This window comes from Erinaceus europaeus, chromosome 4 (genome assembly GCF_950295315.1).
Source record: "Erinaceus europaeus chromosome 4, mEriEur2.1, whole genome shotgun sequence".
NCBI classification, from domain to species: Eukaryota; Metazoa; Chordata; class Mammalia; order Eulipotyphla; family Erinaceidae; genus Erinaceus; species Erinaceus europaeus.
Genome location: NC_080165.1, coordinates 57,998,536 through 58,024,000, shown reverse-complemented (window position 1 = coordinate 58,024,000; position 25,465 = coordinate 57,998,536). Strand labels below are relative to the sequence as shown.

Genomic DNA, 25,465 nt, shown 5'->3' with positions numbered 1-25,465 from the left:
GCTCTATAAATATTAGATTCAAAGTTCAATGCAACAAAACCTTACTAAATAAAGGCAGGGTACCCACAGGGATCCATCTATAGCATGCTGTGGGAATACTAATGAGAAAATAAGTGAGTGGTTAAGTTAAAGAAAAATAAATACAATGATTCATTTTTTTTTTCCTCCAGGGTTATTGTTGAGGCTCAGTGCTGCCACTACAAATCCACTGCTCCTGGAGGCCTCCCCCCTCCCCTTTTTTTTAATTGGATAGGACAGAGAAATTGAAAGAGGAGAAGATAGAGGGAGAAAGACAGATACCTGCAGACTTGCTTCACTCGTGAAGCTTTCTCCCTGCAGGTGGGGAGTGAGCGCTCTAACCTGGATCCTTGCACTGGTCCTTGTACTTTGTGCATTTAACTAGGTGTACCTCCACATGGCCCCCATGATTCATCTTCTTTATAATACAAAAGGAATACAGATAACAGAACAAACTGTTAACTAAAAATGTTGTTGTTTATTTTCACAATACAAACAAAAATCACTTTTTTTTTGTCCCTCTTACTCCAAAACTATTCTCTTCGATAGGAAGGAGGATCAAATCTTCCTTGCCATGCTGGCAGAAAACACCCAGAGTCACAGCACCATGACCTCCTGGTGAAGTACAATAAGTAATAAAAACTGAAAGAAGTTCTTCTCTCTCCTTATCTGTCTGGTCGAGTCATTCCAGGCCGAGTGGGCACCATCATGGGACGGGCAGGAGGTCTCATCATTGGGGGCCCAGGCATCATTGGCATGTGGCCTCCCATTGGTGGCCTCATTCCAGGAGCTGCAGAACAAAACAAAGGGAAAAAAAGAATCAGAAAACACTTCTTATGACAGTTAGTTGGGACTTCAACTAAAAAGTGTTAAAAGGAAAAAGATACTAAGCAGACAAAACAAAAATATATCACATTTGTAAATCACTTAGTTATTCTCAGAAAGATAAGACAAAAACCACATAGGAATCAAAACCTAATGAGGGCTGGGGAGGCAGTATAAAGCCTTTCATGCCTGAGGCACCAAAAGTTCCATCCCCAGCACCATCATAAGCCAGAGCTGAGTAGTGCTCTGATAAACAATCAAAACAAACCTAGTACGAAGGAGACTATTATTAGACTGCTTTCCAGAAACCACCAGGAACACTAGTTCCCTAAATAGAACTTTTTCTCACTTATAGAAATTCATAACTAATGCATGTATTCTTCAGTCAGTACTTTCATTTATTTTTATTATTATTTTTAATTTTTAGGACTTATTTTTTAAATGTTTCTTTAAATCGAGAGGGAGGGGGGAGATAAGAGAGGGAGAGCGATACCTGCAGTACTGCTTCACCAATTGCACAGCTTTCCCCCTGCAGGTGGGGATTTTTATTATTTTTTTTATTGCCACCAAGGTTATTGCCTGGTCTTGATGTAGGCATTATGAATCACTGTTCCTGGTGGCCCTTTTCTTCCTATTTTATTTGGTAGGACAGAGAAAAATTGAGAGGGGAGGAGGAAGTAGGGAGAGAAAATAAACAGACAACTGCAAACCTGCTCGACCACTGATGGGGATTCAAGCCTAGGTCCTTGGACATGGTAATACATGCGCCACCACCTGGTCCCCTCAGTCAGCACTTTTATGAAACTTCCCCCCTATAGGTGAGGAGTGGGAGTGCTGAACCTGGGTCCTTGAGCACAGTCATGTGTGTGCTCAACCGGGTGATCCACCACCCAGCTCCCCCTTCAGGTATCACATTTTCTTTTTTTTCAGGTATCACTTTTAATCAGCTCCACCTATTATACAACCAGGAGCTGTTTAATGAAAATACATGGACACAGGAGAACCATACCACTAAGCATTTGCTTGGAGTTGTATGAAAGGTGAGGAGACACCCTGAGAACCTGCTAGAAATAATATTTAAGTCAAGAAAAAACAGTCAATAATATGGTTCATAACAATTACCACACAAATCTGAGCTTTTCTTTTTTTTAATAAAATTTACTTATAATATATGCATATATACATACATATATATCTATACATACATATATGTTTGTGTATATATATAATTTTTTGGCCCCCAGGGTTATCACTGGGGCTTAGTACCAGCACTATAAATCCATTGCTCTTGGAAGCCATGTTTTCTTTTTTTTTTTTTCCCTTCTTTTTTAATAGGACAGAGAGAAATTGGGGGGAGGGGTAAGATAAAGGAGAGAGAAAGATAAGACACCTGCAGACCTGCTTCACCATTTGAGAAGCACACCCTCCTGTAGGTGGGGGAGCCAAACGTTCAAACCAGGATCCTTATGCTTTGCTTTGTACTATGGGCACTTAACCCAGTGCATTACTGCCCAGCCCCCCCCCAAATACTTTTACATATTTATTACTGTATAGAGACACAGAAATTGAGAGAGAAGGAGATAAGAGAGGGAAAGAAACAGACACTTGCAGTCCCACTTCACCACTCCTGAAACTTTCCCCCTGCAGGTGGGAACCGGGGACTCAAACCTGGGTTTTTATGCATAGTAATGTGAACACTCAAGTAGGTGTGTCACCACCTAGCCCCTCACAAATCTGAGTTTTGCTAATGCATTTCAGAGGTCATTAATTAATAAAAAGTACCTCATCAGTATGCCAGCAAAATAGATGAACCAGGCAAGAAAAAAGCAGAGAGGGCCCATTTTCTTAATCATGATGATGATGATTGATGATGATGATTGATGATGATGATTGATGATGATGATTTTACCTGAACACTGTTAAGCTCTAGTTTATGGTGGTAAAGTAGATTGAATCTAGGACTGTAGAGCCTCAGGCATGAAAGTGTTTTTTACAGCCATTATATTATCTTCCTCACTGTATCTTCTAAAATTCATCTTTGTTTATGTATTATTTACTGATTTACAAAATAAAAAAAGAGGGCCAGGTGGCAGTACACATTACCATGCTCAAGGACCCAGCTTTGAGTCCCTGCTCCACATCAGCTTCAAGAACAGTGAAGCAGGTCTGCAGATGTCTATCTTTCTCTTCTCTCTCCCTCTCCCCCTCTGAATTACTCTCTGTCTTGTCAAAAAAAAAGCCACTGGGAGCAGTAGATTAGCAGTGCTGGCACTGAACCCCATTGATAACTCTGGTGGCAATTTAAAAAAATTACAAGATTAAAAAAAAAAAAAAGATAAAAGAGGTACACTTGCACTCCACTCCTACCAGAGTTCTGTGTCCCCATTCCCTCCAGTGGAAACTGTAGTGGTTCTCCCAAGGTCACAAAGTTGATTATTATTATTAGCCTCCAGGGTTACCACTGGAGGAGATAACCTTTTATATATATATATTTTTTTCCCTTTTGTTGCCCTTGTTTTATTATTGTTGTTGTTGCCCTTACTGCTGTCATTGTTATTGGATAGGACAGAGAAAAATTGAGAAGAGGGGAGACAGAGAAGGGGAGAGGAAGATAAACATCTGCAGACCTGCTTCACCACTTGTAAAGCGACCCCTTTGCAGGTGTGGAGCCAGGGGCTAGAACTGGGATCGTTACGCCAGTTCATACACTTAACCCATTGCGCTACCACCTGGCCCCCAGATTATTATTTCTATATCGATCTATTTTTGCCTTTCTTTTTCTATGGCACCACTTAAAACCAAGAAAGAAGGAGTCAGGCAGTAACGCAGCGGGTTAAGCGCACATGGCACAAAGCACAAGAACCGGCATTAAGATCCCGGTTCGAGCCCCTGGCTCCCCACCTGCAGGGGAGTCGCTTTATAAGCGGTGACACAGGTCTGTAGGTGTCTACCTCTCTCTCCCAGTCTTCCCCTCCTCTCTCCATTTCTCTCTGTCCTATCCAACAACGATGACATCAATAACTACAACAATAAAACAACAAGGGCAACAAAAGAGAATACATAAATATTTTTTAAAAAGATATAATAGATGCAAATAGATTCTCATGCCAAAGGTTTTAATATCCAAGGTTCATTCCCTCCACACCATCATAAGCCAGAACTCAGCAGTGCTCTGGTCATTAATTAAAATAAATGAATCAATCAATAATTTTTTTTTAAAGAATTACATTTATAAGCCAGCAGGAGGCACAGTGAATAAAATATTGGACTCTTGAGTATGAGATCCCAAGTTCAATTTGGGGCATTACATCTGCCACAGTATGGTTCTCTCATAAATAAATAAAATTAATCATTTAAAAAAAAAAGTTTCTGGGAGTCGGGCTGTAGTGCAGCAGGTTAAGCGCACGTGGCGCAAAGCACAAGGACCGGCATAAGGATCCCGGTTCGAGCCCCTGGCTCCCCACCTGCAGGGGAGTCGCTTCACAGGTGGTGAAGCAGGTCTGCAGGTGTCTATCTTTCTCTCCTCCTCTCTGTCTTCCCCTCCTCTCTCCATTTCTCTCTGTCCTATCCAACAACGACAACAACAACAATAATAACTACAACAATAAAACAAGGGCAACAAAAGGGAATAAATAAATAAAATAAAATATTTAAAAAAAGAGAAAAAAATCCTAAAAAAAAAAAAGTTTTTTTTTTTCATTTATTTATTTATTTAACCAGCTCTGGCTTATGGTGTTGCAGGGGGTGCAGGGGATTAAACCTGGGACTTTGGAGCTTTGGGCATCAGAATCTCTTTGCATAACCACTATGCTATCTACTGGGCCGTTTTTTTTTTTCTAATTTTTTTTGAATATTTATTTATTTATTCCCCTTGGTTGCCCTTGTTGTAGTTATTCTTATTGTTGTCGTTGTTGGATAGGACAGAGAGAAATGGAGAGGAGGGGAAGACAGAGAGGGGGAGAGAAAGGTAGACACCTGCAGACCTGCTTCACCGCCTGTGAAGAGACTCCCCTGCAGGTGGGGATCCAGGGGCTCGAAGCGGGATCCTCACACTGGTCTTTGTGCTTTGCACCACCTGCGTTTAACCTGCTGTGCTACCGCCGGACTCCCTTTTTAAAAAATATTTATTGGGAGTCGGGCTGTAGCGCAGCGGGTTAAGCACAGGTGGCACAAAGCACAAGGGCCAGCATAAGGATCCCGGTTCGAACCCCGGCTCCCCACCTGCAGGGGAGTCACTTCACAGGCGGTGAAGCAGGTCTGCTCTGCAGGTGTCTATCTTTCTCTCCCCCTCTCTGTCTTCCCCTCCTCTCTCCGTTTCTCTCTGTCCTATCCAACAACGAATACAACAACAATAACTACAACAATAAAACAACAAGGGCAACAAAAGGGAATAAATAAATAAAATTAAATTTAAAAAATTTAAAAAAAAATTTATTTATTCCCTTTTGTTGGCCTTGTTGTGGTTATTGATATCGTCATTGTGGTAGGACAGAGAGAAATCGAGAGGCAGGGAAGACAGAGAGGAGAGAAAGAGACACCTGTTTTACCGCCTGTGAAGAGACTCCCCTGCAAGTGGGGAGCTGGGGGCTTGAACTGGGATCCTTACGCTGTTCCTTGCTCTTTGCCATATGCGCTTAACTCGCTGTGCTACCACCTGACCCCCCCTCCCCCCGCCCTGTTTTTTCCATTTAAATAGAGAACTAAATCACAGTGGAGCCTCCTAGAAGGAAAACAAACAAAATACAAATTTACCTGGTCCTACAGGCATCATCCCAGGAGGAGGAGGGCCCATCATTGGCATCATGGGAGGGCCTCCCATATGGGGTGCAGGCATCATACCAGGGCGAGGAGGACCCGCTGAAATAAAATGGAATTCAAGGTTAAATTATTACTTATATATTTAATCTTTCCTTCTAAATATTTTATTTATCTATTGGATAGAGAAAGAGAAATCAAGACGGAAGAGGGAGATGGAGAGAGACACCTATAGCACCGCTTCACTGCTCAAAAAGTTTGATACACACACACACACACCCGCAGAGGAGGGACTGGGGGCTTGACCCTGAGTCCTTGTGCATTTTAACATGTGTGCCACTGTCTGGCCCTACATTTAATCATTTTAATGAATCTAATGGGACCTGCTAGTCTAGCCCATCTTCTGTATCAATAGATTTATCTAACACTCAATCTACAAAAATGAGCACTCAACAGAACTTTAGTTACTTTATGAGTATAAAAGGAACAGTATATAAGATGAAATCAGGTTCCCCAGGTTAAAACAATTCCAACAGACCTGAAATTGTGTCTGTGGGTTTAATCCTGAAAATGGAACCCAATGGCCCCAGCAAAGATCAAACCTAGAGCACTATACTTGCACTTTGCCTTCCTGCTATGTGTGTGTGTTTAAATGAGAGAGAAAGAGAACATGTACACGTGTGTGAAACACTACTCCATTATCCATGGGGTTTCCCTTGCTGCTTTCATGAAATCATGGGATTTCATGTATAAAAAGGAGAGCCCCATACATGAGAATTAGTAGCTCTACCACCATACCATCTTCCTGGCCTTGAATTTTAATTTTGTAAAAGGAAGTATAATGCCTTGTGTAGAATGCCTATTTAAAAAACTGCCAATTTTAAGACATAAGTACCTAATATACACTTAAAAAAAAAATCTATCAAAAGAGGTGGTAAGTGTGTGAGAAAATTGGAATGGGTGGCTGGATGAATGCACATGTTACAATGTGCAAGGGCCTGGGTTCAAGTCACTAGTCGCTATCTCCAGGGGGAAGCTTCAAAAGTGATGAAGCAGGGCTGCAGGTGTCTCTGTCTCACTTCCTCTCTATAGTCCCCTTCTCTCTCAATTTGTTTCTATTAAAATAAATATATACATATTTATTTCATATATATTTATTATGTATACATATAGCGAAATTGGGATTAAGATAAAGAAGTTTGATATTTCAACCCTGTATTATAGCAATAATTTTATATACTCATATGCACTTCTTCATATCAATATATTAGTTCATCTACTTACAGGTACATTCTGAACTTTGTATGGTATGTTTCAGACCCATACTTAGGATGCTATAAATATAACAGCTAGTAATGATGCAACCAGAAAGTAAAAACAACTCAGGAATTACACCACTAAAGCAGTTATATAAAAATCTGATTTTTATTACTTTTCAGATACACAGATAAATTTTGGGCCAGGGGAAGTTAGAGTGATAGATACCTGCAGCCCTGCTTCAAGCACTTGTGAAGCTTCCCCCATTGTAGGTGATGAATGGGGGGCTTGAACTTAGATCCTTGCATATTGTAATATGTGTACTCAACCTGGTAAGTCACTGATTCACCCCTAAAACTGTTTTCTATCACTATGTGTTCAATGAAGCAACTGTGTAATTACTGAATAAAATCAAGAATCTGGAGCACAAGAGAAGGCTCAGTGGGTAAAACGGAAGCTCTTGAGTTCAATCCCTGGAGCCACACAGAAGCATCACAGATAGCACGGAGGTAATTCCATGAATGGTAGAGCAGTGCTTTGATGTCTCTTCTCCCCACTGCTTACCCCTCAGGAGTATGGAAAGAAAGTCAGGCTGGGGAAGCAGCTTGTGGTATTGTGCATGTGAGGTCCTGGATTCATTCCCATTTTAAGAAAGAATCTGCCCAGTTACACCCTTTAAGATAGATTCTAAACTTACGGAGACTTGGTGGAGGTGGGATCATAGCCCCTGCAGGAGGAGGAGCAGAGAATGGAGTAGGAGGAATTTTACCTTGTTGAAATGCAGCGGCTTTGGAGAGAACAGAAAAACAAAACAAAAAACAAAAACAGTGAGTAAAAATTCAGGAAGACATTTACTAAAACAACCATTTCCCCTCTAATACTGAATAGTTCCAATTACTTCAATCTAAGAGTATTCATCTAAGAGTATTATATCACGGCCTGTGAAATTTTTGAGTCAGCTATAAAACTGCAATTATTTGGCTTATTGATTTGGATTTTATTAACTTTTTATTTAGTCAGCATTTCTATGGCGAAATTAACTATGCAGACTAGAATAAAAACTTCCTACCTATCAGTGTTTTACCAGAGAGAAGCAGTCACCTTTAATCTGCAGATATGTTCTATATATAGCTAACTCAAGTGTTCAGTTTGGTTAAAAAAAGAAGTGCAGTACTTGCCCAAATACCAGGCTTTGTAAAACTCCAGTCCTTCTTATATTTGCTGTCCTGGACCAAAACAATACACTATTTAGGCTTACCAGTTTTGAAACTCAAGTACTGAGCTAATATATATGCGAAGGAACAAAGATTTCAATGAGTCTTCCCTGAAGATTATTATCATAAAAATGTCTAATACAATCAATTAGATTTTCCTTTCAGACAATACAAGTCACAAATAAAAGCAAAAGACACTGGAGATGATTCTAGAAAACCACAGAAAAAACTAAAATTAAATTCATAAAATCTATTCCTGAATGCTCATACCAGCACTCTACCGCCACCAATTAAAGGTCAAGTAAACAATCTTTTTTTTTTTTTTTTTTACCAAAGCACTGCTCAGCTGTTTTATGGTGGTGCAGGGGATTCAACCTGGGACTTTGAAGTCTCAGGCATAAGAGTCTCTTTGCATAACCATTCTGCCATTATGCTATCTCCCCTGCCCAGTAAATCACTAATAATCAATAAATTCCTGATGAATTATTTATTTAAGCACCAAAAATGATCTAGAGTGGAGATTCAGTAAAAGCTCTGAGTTCATATGACTCTGAAATAGAGCCTATACTCCATTAAGAGAGCGTATCCCAATAAGGACATTTCTTTTTGTTTTTTTTTTTTAATATTTATTTATCATTTATTCCCTTTTGTTGCTTGTTGTTTTATTGTTGTAGTTATGACTGATGTCGTTGTTGTTGGATAGGACAGAGAGAAATGGAGAGGAGGGGAAGACAGAGAGGGGGAGAAAGATAGACACCTGCAGACCTGCTTCATCACTTGTGAAGCGACTCCCCTGTAGGTGGGGAGCTGGGGCTCGAAGACTTGAACCAGAATCCTTATGCCGGTCCTTGCACTTTGCGCCACCTGGGCTTAATCCGCTGCGCTACCGCCCGACTCCCCCATAAGGACATGTCTTATTAAAATTAACAATTCACACCCTGTGTATGACATGTAACATAAACAGTTTCTCGTCTTTTTTTTTTTTTCTAATTTTTTAGTTATAAATAGGAAACATGGGCAAAACCATAAGATAAGAGGGGTACAACTTCGCACAATTCCCACCACCAGAACTCTGTATCCCATCCCCTCCCCTGATAGCTTTCCTATTCTTTAACCCTCTGGGAGTATGGACCCAAGGTCATTGTGGGATGCAGAAGGTGGAAAGTCTGGCTTCTATAATTGCTTCCCTGCTGAAAATGAGCGTTGACAGGTCAATCCATACTCCCAGCCTCTCATCTCTTCTGTGGCATATTAAAAAAAAAATTAAATTAAATTTAGGAAATGGCTTACCCAGTAAAGTGCACATTATGTCATATGTGAGCTACTGGGTTCCAGCCCCCCAGTCAACAGATGGAAACAGGATGTAATGGGGAAGTTTCATGAGCAACGCATCAGTGCTGTGTTGTCTCTCCTCTTCTGTCTCTCTCCCACCCCACCTTCGGGGGTCGGGGGGAGAGAACCCACTAAGAAGAGCAGAATCATGCAGGCATGAAGTCTTAGCAAAGCCGTGGAGGCAATAATAATGATGGGGATGACAATGAAGAGCTAAGAGACATGGTGATAACTCATCCAGAAGAGCAATACTTTACCACGTGCAAGGCCCTGGGTTAAAACCGTAGCACAGGAGGCCATGCAGTTGCGCAGAGGGTCAAGCACACATGGCACAAAGTGCAAGGACCAGCATAAGGATCCCGGTTCGAGGGCCCAGCTCCCCACCTATGGGGGCGGGGGGGTCACTTCACAAGCGGTAAAGCAAGTTTGCATCCATCTTTCTCTCCCCTTCTCCGTCTTCCCCTCTTCTCTCAATTTCTCTCCATCCTATCCAACAATAACAAGTGCAAGGGCAACAAAAATGGGAAAAATGGCCTCCAGGAGCAGTGGACTTGTAGTATAGGCACTGAGTCCCAGCAATAACTCGGGATGTAAAAAAAAAAAAAAAAAAAAACTAGCACCAGAGATCCAGGAAGTGGTGTAGTGAATAAAGCATTGAACTCTTAAGCATGAGGTCCTGAGTTCAATATCCAGCAGCACATATACCAGAGTGATACCTGGTTCTCTCTCTCCTAACTTTCTCATTAATAAATAAATAAAACATCTTACCAAAAAAAAAAAAAAAATCCTTAGCACAAGATGGGAACTGATGCCGTAAGAGGAAGCTTGGCACATGGTGGAGCAGTGATGTGAAGTCTCATCTGGCTGCCTACCTATCCATCCATCTATAGATCTACAGAATGAGAAAAAAACTGCCCCAAGAGTGGCAGAATTACACATGCATGAGGCCCTAGCACTATATAAATAACAAAAAAGAAAAGAGAGATAACCTTTAATGCCAAGAAATGTCTAACATCTAGCATCTGTTGAAATAGGAAAGTAAATTTTAAAAAATATTTATATATATTTTTTAATATTTATTTTCCCTTTTGTTGCCCTAGTTTATTGTTGTTATAGTTATTATTGTTGTTACTGATGTTGTCATTGTTAGGACAGAGAGAAATGAAGAAAGGAGGGGAAGACAAAGAGGGAGAGAGAAAGATACACACCTGCAGACCTGCTTCACCACCTGTGAAGTGACTTCCCTGTTGGTGGGGAGCTGGGGGCTCGAACCAGGATCCTTATGCTGGTCCTTGTGCTTTGCGCCACGTGCGCTTAATCAGCTGCGCTACTGCCTGACTCCCAGGAAAATAAATTCTATTGGGGCTGAGTGATAGTTCACCTGGTTAAAATGTATATATTACAGAGCGCAAGGACCTGGATTTGAGCCCATCCCCACCTGTATATATTATAGAGCGCAAGGACCTGGATTTGAGCCCATCCCCACCTGCAGAGGGAAAGCTTTAAGAGAGGTGAAACAGGGCTGCCGGTGTCTCTTTGTCTCTCTCTCTCTCTCTCTCCATATCACCCCCTTCCCTCTTGATTTCTGGCTAGCTCTATCCAATAAATGAAGATAATAAAATTGGGGGAAAAAGTTCTTAAAAAAAAATAAATTTGGGCTGGGTGGTGGTGCATCTGGTTGAGTGAACATGTTACAATGTGCAAGGCTCCAGGTTCAAGACCCTGGTTCCCACCTGTAGAGGGAAAGCTTCACAAGTGGTGAAGCAGAGCTGTAGGTGTCTCTCTCCATTCCTCTCGAATTTTGGCTATCTCTATCCAATAAATAAAGATAATAAAACAATAAATAAAAATCAAGTGAATTAATATCATCATTTAGTTTTAACAATTAAAATGGAGTAATTTGTGAGATTTGCCCCTAAGTAATCAAGAGCAGCTCAGGAAGTATTACAGTAGACAGCATTGGACTTACAGGTATAAGGTCCTAAATTTGATATCCAGTATTGCATGTGCCAGAATGATACTCTGGTTTTCTCTCCCTCCCTCTCTCTGATTAATAAGTAATTTAATAAATAAAGGATGGGAGTAAATAGTATAATTGTTATGCAAAGAGACTCTCATGCCGGAGGATTTGAAGTCCCAGGTTCAATTCACCCACAGCATTAGCCAGGGGTGAGCAGTGCTCTTGGAAAAAAAAATTATCCCAAAACATCAAATGCTAAGTTTAAGAACCTTAGTATAAATGGAACTACTAAGGCTGAGTTGTGGGAGGGGGTGGAAGCCTCATTCATTAAACTTATCTGAGATTTTTTTTTTTTTAATAATAATTTACTTTTTGAGAAAAACATCAGACCACAATTGAATTCTACAATTGCCTACCAGCTTGGAGTACAATGAATAAATGAAAACCATGTTTCAAAGACACCATGAAGATCTAATATAGACATGCAAGATATCTTGCTTGCTCTGCCTGTGCCCTGGACCCAACTAACCTAAGCAAACAGAAAATGTTTCTAAGGAGGACAGGCAGTGACGCAACTGGTTAAGCATTCACATTACAATGCTCAAGGACCCAGGTTCAAGCCCCTGGTCCCCACCTGCAGGGTGCTTCACAAATGGTGAAGCAGGGCTGCAGTTGTCCCTCTCCCTATCTCCCCTTGCCCTATCAATTTCTCTGTCTCTATCCAATAATAAATAAATAAAATATAATTTAAAAAAAGCAGAAAATATTTCTAATTAAACAAAAAGTATGGCATGTATAACAGGAATTGAAAACATATCAGATTATTTTTTTACAGTAGCCCTTTCCCTCTTGACCAGTTTTACTTTTTCTTTTTTTTAAATCTTTTATCTGTATTTAATGGAGACAGCAAGAAATTGGGAGGGAAGTGGGAGACAGAGACACCCACAGCACTGCTTCACCACTTGCAAAGCTTTCCCCCTGCAGGTAGGGGACAGAAGCCTGAACCAGGGTTCTTGAGTATTGTAACATGTGAGCTCAATCAGATGTGCCACCAGACACCCTTCTTCTTTGTCTCTTTTTGGGTCATGACTTCAAAGAATTTGAAAATCAGTTTCCTAGTTGTTTTATTAGAACTACAAACCTAGTCCATATCTTCTCCTATTGTAAAAAGAAAAGCATGGGTTACTACAGAGAGGATTTTTAAAATATATTTATTTATTCCCTTTTATTGCCCTTGTTTTATTGTTGTAGTTATTATTGTTATGTCATTGTCGGATAGGACAGAGAAATGGAGAAAGAAGGGGAAGACAGAGAGGGAGAGAGAAAGACACCTGCAGACCTGCTTCACCACCTGTGAAGCAACCCCCCTGCAGATGGGGAGCCGGGGGCTCGAACTGGGATCCGTACGCGGTCCTTGCACTTTGCACCATGTGCACTTAACCCGCTGCACTACCACCCAATTCCCCAAAGAGGGTTTTAAATTTTGTTACAAAACATGCTCCACACTAATAAAAGTATCAGGTAACTCAATTCTTTTCTGCCACATTTTCCAGTCTGGCCAATATCTAATCACTCTATTTCTGTTCTATCCTCAATAATTTAATGTTAATGTGTTCCTATATTCCTAGGAAACTAATGATCTTCCACTTTTTTCATTCAACACATCAGAATGTCCCTATTTATCATTCCTAATGATCTGCTTCTGTGAAAACAACACAGAAATGAAACAAGAATGGGGCCATTCTACTATATCAGAACAAAAGATTGAAACGTACTTGTTTTGTCAATCAGGCTCTGAGCCTGCTCTTCCATCCACTTTTGATAGTAGTCTTTCACATTCTCTTTGTGTTTTCTGCCACTGCAGTGTGTTTTTCTCACAGATGGCTGTAAAATAATAAAGTCCTATCATGTACAGAAACAAATTTCTGAAACTATACATTTGATAAAGACTTACCTTGACAGTTAAGTAGCCTGACTACCTTAAGCAACTTTAGTTGAGTACTAAAGCACTACTTTATAAACATTATCCAATAACATATTTTGATTACTTACCTATTAGATTACCAAAACTAGGGATCAGCAAAGTAAGACCCACAAGTGAGCCACTCCTGCCCTTTTTTATGAGAGAAAAAGTGTGTGTGCGTGTGTGTATACACACACACACACACACACACACACACACACACGCGCGCGCCAGTTTCAGAATTCTGATGTCAATGACATTTCATGTGGTGCCAGGACTCAAACCTGAGCCATGCTTACGGTAAAGCACAGTGAGCTATTTTTTCAGTTCCAATGTCATTTTTTCTTTTTACCAGAGCACTGCTCTGCTCTGGTTTATAGTGGCACTGGGGATTAAACCTAGGATTTTGGAGCCTCAGGCATGAGAGTCTCTTTGCATAACCATTATTCTATCTATCCCCCCCTTGACTTTTTTTTATTATCTTTATTTTTAAGGGGGAAGTAGAGAGGGTGAGAGACAGAGACACCTGCAGCCCTGTTTCACCACTTCCCAAGCTTTCCTCCTGCAGGTGGGGACTGGGAGTTTGAACCTGGGTTCTTGCGCATTGTAACATGTGCGCTCAACCAGGTGAGCCACCACCTGACCCCCTTCTTTTTCTTTTTTTTTTTTGCCTCCAGGGTCATTGCTGGGGCTGGGTGCCTGTACTATGAATCCACTACTTCTGAAGGCCATTTCCCCCACTTTTCTTGCCCTTGCTGTTTTATCGTTGTTGTTGTTGTTGCTGTCGTTGTTGGACAAGACAGAGAGAAATCGACAGAGATGGGGAAGACAGAGGGGGAGAGAAAGATAGACACCTTCACTGCTTGTGATGCAAATACCCTGCAGGTGGGGGGAGCCGGGGGCTCGAACAGGAATCCTTAGGCAGGTCCATGAGCTTCTGCGCCATGTGCGCTTAACCCACTGTGCTACCGCGGAACCCCTTTCTTTCTACCTCTCTCCCTTACTTCTGGGTGAGAGACAAGGAGAACTATACCACTTCACCTGTGTTTGGGGGTGGGGAACAGAAGTCCTAAGACTTGAAGCTGGATCCTCACACATAGTAATGTTGTGTGCTCTATTGAGTGTGCCACAACTTGGTCCCCTAACTTTTAAAAATGTACTTCTTTTGTGAGATCACAAAAGTATTCCGTCATGTATGATGACAGAGCTCACATAAGCAGGAATTCACTCTACCTGCATAGCCACCACTCTGGCTACAACTTTTTTTTTTTAAAGTAAACATTTATTTTTTACTTTCTGCCACACACCTTGCTATGTACTTTATAAACCATATCTCAATCTTCATTTAAAAAAATGTGTAGATTTGCCTGTGTCTTTCCCTCTCTGCATCTCTCTCAAAAATAAAGTAAATAAAATACAAACAAAATTTATTTTAAATGTGTAGTAGAGGGCTGGGCAATAGCACAACCAGTTGAGCACACACATTACCATACACAAGGACTTGGGTTCAAGCCCCCACTCCCTACCAGCAAGGGAAACACTTTATGAGCAGTAAAGCAGATTTGTAGTTATCTATCTTTCTCTCTCCCTCTCCTCTCAATTTCTCTCTGCTCTAAGAAGTTAAATAGAAAGAAAAAGGGAAAAATGGCTACGAGGAAAGGTGAATTTATAGTGCCAGCACTGATCCCCTGTTATAATCCTGGCAGAAATAAAGTAAAATAATATGTGGCATAATGGAATTCTATTCAGAAAGAGTAAGTCACTAATGTGTGCAATATGGAAGAATCTTAAAAATGTACTAGCAAAGGAAATCAGAGCCATACAGAGTACAAGATCCCATTCAACTGAAGCCAGTGATATTGATGTTCAGTACAGTATTAAATCTGGATCAGTCAGGACCAGGGGTGGAGGTGCTGACTGGAAAGGAACAAATAACTTACTGGGGTGATGGAAATATCCTGTCCTGATATACACTACCAGTTTTAATTCTATGACAAGCTAGCAAACTGAGTAATTTAAATATATAGCCTTAATGTGAATAATTCATTAAAATTGGTGGGAAAACAATCACAAGATTTTTTTCTTTTTGTTTAAAGATTTGCCTCAAAAAACATAGCTAGTAAGCAAGTACCCCAGGCATAGAACTCAAATCTCACTCAGATACCTTTCATAGCTATTTAACTCCCTGTGCTGTATCTGATCTTCACATGATTGCTTCAGTGGCAAAGTATTTAACTAAGGATTTGACCTTAAAAAGGGGGTTTTGCACAGACACACACAGACACAGGTGATCATTCAATTACAGTCAGTGCATCTTACTGAAGGAGTCTTCTCAAGGACATTCTATATACTGATATTAAAAACTATTATTTCGGGTGATGGGGGGGAAACTATTACCTCAGGACCGGGTGGTGGCACACCTGGTTGAGTGCACACATTACAATGCAAAAGGACCCAGGTTCGAGCCCCCAGTCCCCACCTGCAGGGGGAATGCTTCGCAAGTAGTGAAGCAGGGCTGCAGGTGTCCCTGTCTCTCTCCCTCTCTATCACCCCTTTCCCCCTTGATTTCTGGCTGTCTCTATCCAATAAATAAATAAACATAATAATAATAATAACAAACTATTACCTCAGGGCCAGGTGGTGGCACACCTGGTTGAGCACACATTTCACAATGCACAAGGACCCAGGTTTGAGGTCCCCAGTCCCCACCTGCAGGGGGAAAGCTTCGCGAATGGTGAAGCAGAGCTTCAGGTGTCTTTCTCCCTCTACCCTATTGATTTCTCTATCTAATAAATGAAGATAATTAAACTATTTTTAAACCATTACCTCTTCAAGACAAACTACCCTACTTACATGTTCCACTGATCTAGTAATACTGAGCTACATGTATTAGAATTTCATACAGCGCACAAGGACCCAGATCAAGCCCCAGGTCCCCATCTGCAGGGGAAAGCTTTCACGAGTGTTGAAACAGGGCTTCAGATGTCTCTCTCTTTCCCTCCCCTCTCAATGTCTCCCTGTCTCTGTCCAATAATAAAAATGAAGAAAATGTTAAAAAAAATTTCAAGGGAGCCAGGTGGTGGCACACCTGGTTGAGCGCATATGTTACAATGTGCAAGGACCCAGGTTCGAGTCCCTGGTCCCTACCTGCAGGAGGATAGCTTTGCAAGAGGTGAAGCAGTGCTGCAGATGTCTCTCTCCCTCTCTATCTCCCCCTACACTCTCAACTTCTGACAGTCTCTATCCAATAAATAAGAGATAATAAAATTTTTTTTTTAAAAAATCCAAGTGAGCAGGGGAGATAACATAATAGTTATGCAAAAAGCTTCACATGCCTTAGGCTCTTAGGTCCCAAGTTCAATCCCTGGACCACCATAAGTCAGAGCTGAACTGTACTGGGGGGGGGGGGGGATACTAATGAGCAAGATTCTTGTAACTACTATTTTTTAAAAACACTTTATTTATGTATTTATGAGAAATATAGGAGGAGAAAAAGAACCAGACATCACTCTAGTACATGTGCTGCCAGGGATTGAACTCAGGACTTCATGCTTGAGAGTCCAATGCTTTATCCACTGCACCACCTCCCGGACCACGTAACTACTATTTAAGATAACAAGAAGGTCACATTCTAATTTAATCTGGTTTCTGCAGAGGTAGCAAAGTTTTTAGCTGCAGTTCTCAAGCTGTGATTCACAAGCACTTTAGGGTCTCTGAAATTTCCAGGGGATATGCTAGGTCAAAGTAGTTTCTTGTTTTTCTTTTATATAAATCTGTTTATTATTAATTATTTTTTTTACTAGAGCACTGTTCAGCTCTAGCTTACAGTGGTGCTGAGGATTGAAACTGGGACCTTTGATGTCTCAGGCATAAAAGTCTTTCTGCATAACCATTGTGCAAAAAGTAGTTTCAAAAAAATGTTACTTTATTTTTGTTACTTTCACATTTACACTTGTTTTTTAAAGCATTTTTATTTATTTATTATTGGACAGAGAGAGAAAAATTGAGAGAGGAGGAGGGGATAAGAGAGACAGAGGGGCCTGGTGGTGGTGCACCTGGTTGAGTGCACGTTACAATGCACAAGGACCCTCCAGTCCCCACCTGCAGGGGGAAAGCTTCACAAGTGGTGAAGCAATACTGTGGTGTGTGTCTCTCTCCTTTTCTATCTCCCCTTCCTCTCAATTTCTGGCTATCTCTTTCAAATAAATAAAGAGATGATTTTTTTTTTAAATTGGGGCTAGGTGGTGGAGCCCCTGGTTAACCACACACACACATTACAGTGCACAAGGACCCAGGTTCAAGCTCTTGGTCCCCACCTGCAGGGGGAATGCTTCACAAGTATTGCTGTCGTTGTTGCTAGATAGGACAGAGAAATCAAGAGAGGTGGGTTGAAGACAGAAAGGGGGAGAGAAAGATAGACACCTGTAGACCTGCTTTACCACTTGTGAAGCGACTACCCTGCAGGTGGGAAGCTGGGGGCTCAAACCAGGATCCTTACATTCCTTGAGCTTCGTGCCACATGAGCTTAATCTGCTGGGCTACCGGCGGACTCCCAACATAAAATATTTCATTTATTTATTTATTATTGGATAGAGACAGAAATTAAGGGAGGGGGACATAGGGAAAAAAATGGAGACATCTTGGGAGTTGGGCGGTAGCGCAGAGGGTTAAGCGAAGGTGGCACAAAGCACAAGGACCAGCTTAAGGATCCCAGTTCGAGCCCCCAGCTCCCCACCTGCAGGGGAGTCGCTTCACAGATGGTGAAGCAGGTCTGCAGGTGTCTGTCTTTCTCTCCCCGTCTCTGTCTTCCCCTCCTCTCTCCATTTCTCTCTGTCCTATCGAACAATGATGACATCTACAACAATAAAACAACAAGGGCAACAAAAGAGAATAAATTAAAATAAAATAAAATAAAAAAGAAATTGAGAGAAAAGGGGGACAGAGAGAAATGGAGAGGAGGGGAAGACAGAGAGGGGGAGAGAAAGACACCTGCAGACCTGCTTCGACACCCCTGCAGGTGGGGAGCCAGGGGTTTGAACCAGGATCTGTATGCAGGCACTGAACCCCAGGGATAACACAGGTGGCAAAAATAAAGTATTTTCCAAATAATCAAAGCATATTCAAAAAAAAAAATCAAGCAACAAGGACAACAAAAGGAAGAAATAAATATTAAAAATCTTTACCAAAAGAAAAAAAAGGCATGGGGGCCAGATGATGGCGCACTGGGTTAAGCACACATAGTACAAAGCCCAAGGATCCTGGTTTGAGACCCTGGCTCCCCACCTGCAGGGCTGGCCTCTTCACAAGCAGTAAAGCAGGTTTGCAGGGGTCTCTCTCCCTCTCCCCTCTCAATTTTTCTCTGTCCTATCCAAAAAATCCTTTTTTGTTTGTTTTTAACCAGAGCAAAGCCAAACTCTTCGTTCTGATGACTGAACCTGGACCCTTTGATGACTTGGGCATATATCACTATTCTATTTCCCCGGTCTTATTACCTGTGAAACAAACTTTAATCCAAAGTGCTCCTTTAAATCAAGGCTTTTTTTTTTTTTTTTTTTTTTTGCCTTCAGGATTATTGCTGGGGTTTGGTGCCTGCACTAGGAATCCACTGTTTCTGGAGGCTATTTCCCCCCCTTTCTTGCCCTTGTTGTTTATCGTTATTATTATTATTGTCATTGCTGAGAAATAAAGAGAGGAGGGGAAGACAGAGAGGGAGACAGAAAGACACCTCCAGACCTGCTTCACCGCCTGTGAAGCGACTCCCCTGCGGGTGGGGAGCCGGCGACTCGAACTGGGATCCTTCCATCGGTCCTTGCGCTTTGCGCCACCTGCGCTTAACCAGCTGCACTACTGCCCGGCCCCCTTCTTTTTTCTTTTCTTTATTTCTTTCTTCTTTTAAGCATTTCTTTTCAATGTAATCAAGCATTTGAGCTTTGAACATTTTCCTTGAATTTTCACTTGTCATAACAATTTTTTCGTCTTCAAATCTGACAAAAGTTTTTTTTACGCTGGGTCTGCAGTAAAAGCAATGGCCTAGAAGGCTAGTAACTTCAAGAAATTAAGACAAAGGGTGGAAAATAAACCTAACTACTTTCTACAAGCAGTAATCCTTCAACCTAAGCAAGATCAAAGACACAAACCTACACCTCTAAAAAAAAACATATTACATATATATATGAAAAGACTCACTACTTACAGAGTCATGGGTGAGGTATGTATCGCAGTAATCGCAGTAAAACCTAGGAGATGGGAAAAGAGATGACAGCCTGTTAATTAATACCCTTACACCAAGGTTCTGTTCATTGACTGTTACACACAAACGTGCGCACACAGCCCTATTCATGAGCTGAAGACAATAAAAACATGGCTTTAAAGGCAAAACCCAGTTTCGACCGTCTTATACGGAGTCGACCTCCACATTCTCAAAGGGTGTCTATAGAATTCCCTCCTCCCACAGACTCTCCCCCTTCTTCGACGCTTTAAGAGCCAGAAGCGACTCTGAAGTCCAATACCCGAATCACAGGTCGTGATAGCGCCCGCGAAATTTCCCAAACCCTGGGCCCCACTCACTTGGGCATGTTGTTCAGCAGGCCGTTGGAGACGCCGGACGGCGTAACAGGAAATGACGCAAAAAGACGAGCGTCGCGCAACTGAATGACGAATCAAACGCGACTTCAGAAACCCGGTCGTTAGGCGCTGAGGGAAGGGGCTTTATTAAGGCTTAGAGGTCTAGAACACGCCCCTTTAGTGTTGATTCCGGAAACTCCCGACAGCATGTTATTCTCAGTTAGCTGACGATTACCAGCGTTATGCCACCGTTTGCTGTAAATGAGGAGATGACAGCGGTGAACAAAAGAAAAGTGTAGGGCGGGGGTAGATAGCAAAGTGGTTATGCAAAGAGACTGTCATGCCTGAGGCTCCGAAGTCCTAGGATCAATCCCCCCGCACCACCATAAGCCAGAGCTGAACAGTGCTTTGGTGGTTCTCTGTGTCTTTTCTCTCTCTGCGTATCTCTCAAAAATAAATAAAGTACTTTTAAAAAAATGTGGCGCAAGCATTGGACTCAAGAAGTCTCAAAGTCTATCTGGGGAATCAAGTGTGTTAATCATGTTAGGTTCTCTCTCTTATCAGTAAATTAAATCTTTCAAGAGCGGAGTACAGGGGCTGGGTGCTGGCGCACCTGGTTTAGCCCACATGTTACAATACCCAAGGACCTGGGTTCGAGCCCCCAGTCCCCACCTGAAGGGGGAAAGCTTTGCAAGTGGTGAAGCAGTGTTGCAGGTGTGTCTCTGTCTTTCTCCCTTTCAACCACCCCCTTCACTCTGGATTTCATGCTGTCTTTATCCAATAAATAAAGATAATTTTTTAAAAAATAAGTAAAAAGTGGAGGAGATATCATAATGGTTATGTAAACAGACTCTTATACCTGAGGTTCCAAAGTCTTAGGTCCAATCCCCCTCACCACTATTAAGTCAGAGCTAAGCATTGCTCTGGAAAAAAAAAAAAAAAAAAAAAAAAACCCAAGGACCCAGGTTGGATCCCCCTACACTACCATAAACCCGAACTAAGCAGGACTCTGGTTTTTTAAAAAAATCATATATATATATATATATATATATATATATATATATATATATATATTTTTTTTTTTTTTTTTTTTTTTTTTTTTTTTTTTACTAATGAAAAGTAAGAGAGAAAAAACCAAGGCACCACTTTGTCACATGTGAAACAGGAGATGGAACTTGGGGCCCCAAGCTTGAAAATCCTATGCCTTAGCCAACTGTAACACCTTCCAGGCTGCAATAAATAAATCCTTTATTTATTTAGCCTCCAGGGTTATCGCTGGGGCTCTGTGCCTACACTACGAATCCACTGCTCCTACGGCTTTTTTTTTTTTTTTCGATTTTTTGGACAGGAAAGAGAAATTGAGAGGGGATGGGGACATAAGGAGAGAAAATGACACTTCCAGACCTGCTTCACCGCTTGTAAAGCAATCACCCCTGCACGTGGGGAGCCCGGGGCTCAAACCAGGATTCTTGTGCAAGTCTTTATGTTTTATACTATATGCGCTTAACCAGGTGCACCACCACTCTACCCATTTTTACTTACTTATTACTGGATAGATACAGAGAAATTGAGAGAGGAGAGGGTGCTAGAGAGGGGGAGAGAGAGACACCTGCAGCTCGACTTCACATATAAAGCTTTCCCCTGCAGGTGGGGACCTAAGGCTTGAACCTGGGTCCTTGTGCACTATAATGTGTGCACTTAACCAGGTGAGTTACCGCCTGTCCAATAAATAAATAAATCTTAAAAGTTAATGAATCCTAGGGGCCGGGTGGTGGCACACCTGGTTGAGCGCACATGTTACAGTGCACAAGGATCTGGGTTTGAGCCCCTGATCCCCACCAGCAGGGGGAAAGCTTTATTAGTGGTGAAGCAGGGTTGCAGGTGTCTCTGTCTCTATCTCCCCTCCCCTCTTGATTTCTGGCTATCTCTATCCAATAAGTAAATAAAGATATTTTTAAAAGTTAATAAATCCTTAAAAAATCCTTGCCCTCGGGAGTAGGGCAGTAGCACAGCAGGTTAAGCACAGGTGGTGCAAAGCAAGAACCAGCTTAAGAATCCCAGTTCGAGCCCCCAGCTCCCCACCTATAGGAGAGCCACAGAAGTTCTGTAGGTGTCTATCTTTCTCTCCCCCTCTCTCCACCGCCTCTCTCCATTTCTCTCTGTCCTACCCAACAACAACGACATCAATAATAACTACAACAATAAAACAACAAGGACAACAAAAGGGAATAAATAAATAAATAAATAAATAAATAAATAAATATTGTTTTAAAAATCCTGAATGGGGTATATAGCATAATGGTTATGCAAAGAGACTCTTATGCCTGAGGCTCTGAAGTCCCAGGTTCAATCCCTGCGCCACCATAAGCCAGAGCTGGGCAGTGCTCTGGTGTTTTTTTTTTTTTCTCTCTCTCTCTCAAAATTAATAAAATATTTTAAAAAATCCTTGCCCTGATGAACTTAAGTTTAGGTTGGGGGAAGAAATAAAGTCGATGTTATAAATAGATGAAATCAAGTGTGGGGTTTGGGAAGATGAGGGTAGGGGAATGAAGCAGGGAAGAAGAGAATTAAATGTTAAGTAAGACAGTGAGAAGACATACTGAGATGACAAATGAGAAATAATAGTTTTCTCGGGACTAGTGGTGCACCTGGTTAAGCGCACACATTGCAGTGCTCAAGGACCCAGGTTCAAGTCTCTGGTCTCCACCTACAGGGGGAAAACTTCACGAGTGGTGAAGCAGAGCTGCAGGTGTCTATCTCTCCTTCCCCTGTCAATTTCTCTGTCTCTATCAAATAAATAAAGAAAATATTTTTTAAAATAATAGTTTTCTTAAAAAATTTCTTTTTTATGTGGTCCAGGAGGTGGCGCAGTGGATAAAGTGTTGGACTCTCAAGCGTGAGGTCCGGAGTTCAATCCCCGGCAGCAAATGTACCAGAATGATATCTGGTTCTTTCTCTCTCTGCCTACCATTCTTCATGAATAAATAAATAAAATATTAAAATTTTTTTCTTTTTTATTTTTATTTATGTATTTATTATTGGATAGAGATAGAGAGAAAATGAGAGAGGAAAGAGATTGATACCTACAGCCCTGCTTCACCACTCTTGAATCTTTCCCCTGCAGGTGGGGACCAGGGACTTGAACCTGGGACCTTGTGTACTGTAATGTAAGCACTTAACCAGGTGTGCCACTGTCTGGCCCCTAGTAATAGTTTTCTTAAAATAATAAAGTCGGGCGGGAGAGATAGCATAATGGTTACGCAAACAGATTCTCATGCCTGAGGCTCCAAAGTCCCAGGTTCAATCCCCCGCACCATCATAAGCCAGAGCTGAGCAGTGCTCTGGTGTTTCTCTCTCTCTCCCTCTGCATCTCTCTCTAAACTAAAATAAATAAAATATTAATATTAATAATAATAATGTCATGGGGGTCAGGCAGTGATGCACCTGGTTAAACCGCACACATTACAATGCTCCAGCATCCAAGCACCTGGTCCCCAACACTTGCAGGCAGAACGTTTCAGGAGTCGTGAAGTAAGGTTACAGGCACCTTCTCTTTCTCTCTTGTCTCAATTTCTCTCTGTATCTATCCAGTAATAAAATAAAATTTAAAATATTTAAAAAGTAATAAAGTCATGTTCACATTGTTTACATATTATAGCTTTGAGTTTCAATCCCAGGAGATAACAAACCCCTAGTTTCAAGTATTATCTCACCATTTCCTAGATCTGCTTGCTTACCCACATTATTCAATCTTTAATTATTAATATTTATTCATGTATTAATGAGATAGAAGAGAGACAACCAGTGCCTCACTGACAAATGTGATTCCAGGGATCAAACTCAGGACCTTATACCTCTTAGTATAATTCTACAGCCATTGTGCTAACCTCCTGGGCAGCAATCTTTTTAGTCTTTCTAAGCTTCCATTTATTTTTCTGAAAAATAGGCAATATTCTTTCTTTTTTTACTTATTTATTTAATATGATAGAGCAGAGGTAAATTGGGGGAGAGGAGGAGGAGATAGAGAGGGAAAGACAGAGAGACACCTGTAGCACTGCTTCACCACTCATGAAGCTTTCTGCCTGTGGGTGGTGACGGAGCTTGAAACTGGGTCCTTGTGCACGGTAATACATGCACTTAGCCAGGTGCACTACCACCTGGCCCTGCAAATAATTCTTTTTGGGTGTTTAAGGAAAAATAAAACGAGAAAATACTTGTAAAATATTGAGTGGACCAGAAAAATATCAATAGCTTACTTGGATAATATGCTGCTTTGCGTGATCCAGGGGGTAGTGGCTTTCCTTTGACTCTCGAGCATGAGTCCTGAGTTTAATCCCCGGCAGCACATGTACCAGAGTGATATCTGGTTCTTCCTCTCTTTCCTCCTATCTCCTTCATGAATAAATAAATAAAATCTTTTAAAAAATTATATGCTGAAAAAAATTATATGCTGCTTTGCCATGTACAAGAGCCAGGTTTAAGCCTGGCCTCTACTACACTGAAGGAGGCTTCTGTGTTGTGATATCTCTCTCCGTTACTATCTAAATTTTTTTTTCCTCCAGGGTTATCACTGGGACTCAGTACAAATCCACTGCTCCTGGAGGCTATTTTTCCCCTTTTGTTGCCCTTGTTGCTTATCGTTGATAATATTTTTCTTTTTTAAAAAATATTTATTTATTCCCTTTTGTTGCCCTTGTTTTTTATTGTTGTAATTATTGTTGTTGTTGTTGTTGTTGGATAGGACAGAGGGAAATGTAAAACAAAGAGGAGAGAAAGATAGACACCTGCAGACCTGCTTCACCGCTTGTGAAGCGACTCCCATGCAGATGGGGAGCCCGGGAATCAAACCAGGAATTTAACGCAGGTCCTTGCGCTTTGCGTCACCTGCACTTAACCCACTGCGTGCTACCACTCGACTCCCAAATTGTTTTTAATTAAAGTGATTACACTAAGTCATCCATGAATGGCAGTTATCTTTACAAAAAGAAACAGATATAACTTCTAGTAACAAGGCCCAATTTACAATCTGATCTATAAGATTACATAATGACTTAATTCCATTTTCAGAAAAGGAGAAATAGTGTTGGAATCTACTGAGTAGGAACTTTTAATTCTGCTCCACATTTTCTGACAATGCAGTTGCAACCAAAATGATAATTACTATTTTATTTGAGTGTTTGCTATCTTATGTTATTTAAATGAACCAATTTATTTGATCTGTTAAACAATATTTTTATTCATACATATATGAATATAATATATATATATTCTCCCTCCCCCCCTTTTTTCTCGGAGGCCACCATCTCCATTTTGTTGTTGTTGTTATTGTTATTGCTGTTTTCACCATTGCTGTTGCTGCTGTTGGATAGGACAAAGAAATTGAGAAAGGAGGGGAAAATAGAGGGGGGAAGAGAAAGATAGATACCTGCAGACCTGTTTCACTGCTTGTGAAGTGCCCCCCTCCCCCGCAGGTGGGAAGCTTGAATCTGGGTCCTTGCACATAGTATTATGTGTGCTTAATGGGATGTGCCACTGCATGGCCCTTTTATTCATGTTTTAGATGAGGAAATTAAGTTT

At 41.2% G+C, this 25,465-nt stretch overlaps 1 protein-coding gene across 2 annotated transcripts; it reads right to left on the bottom strand.

Annotated features, from left to right (window-relative positions):
- Positions 1-471: 471 nt before the first annotated feature.
- SNRPC (small nuclear ribonucleoprotein polypeptide C) lies at positions 472-20,001 on the bottom strand. 2 transcript variants are annotated; one of them, XM_007532789.3, is made up of 6 exons: positions 19,892-20,001; positions 19,518-19,560; positions 13,137-13,245; positions 7,553-7,642; positions 5,596-5,700; positions 472-808 (listed from the first exon to the last, which is right to left on the bottom strand). In XM_007532789.3, exons 1-6 carry the CDS (start codon positions 19,897-19,899, stop codon positions 684-686), a joined length of 480 nt encoding a protein of 159 aa, XP_007532851.1. In that variant the 5' UTR covers positions 19,900-20,001; the 3' UTR covers positions 472-683. The 2 variants fall into 2 exon arrangements, with proteins under 2 accessions (XP_007532851.1, XP_016047896.1); XM_016192410.2 differs by having other exon boundaries at positions 7,625-7,642; positions 19,892-20,000.
- Between the last annotated feature and the right edge of the window lie 5,464 nt (positions 20,002-25,465).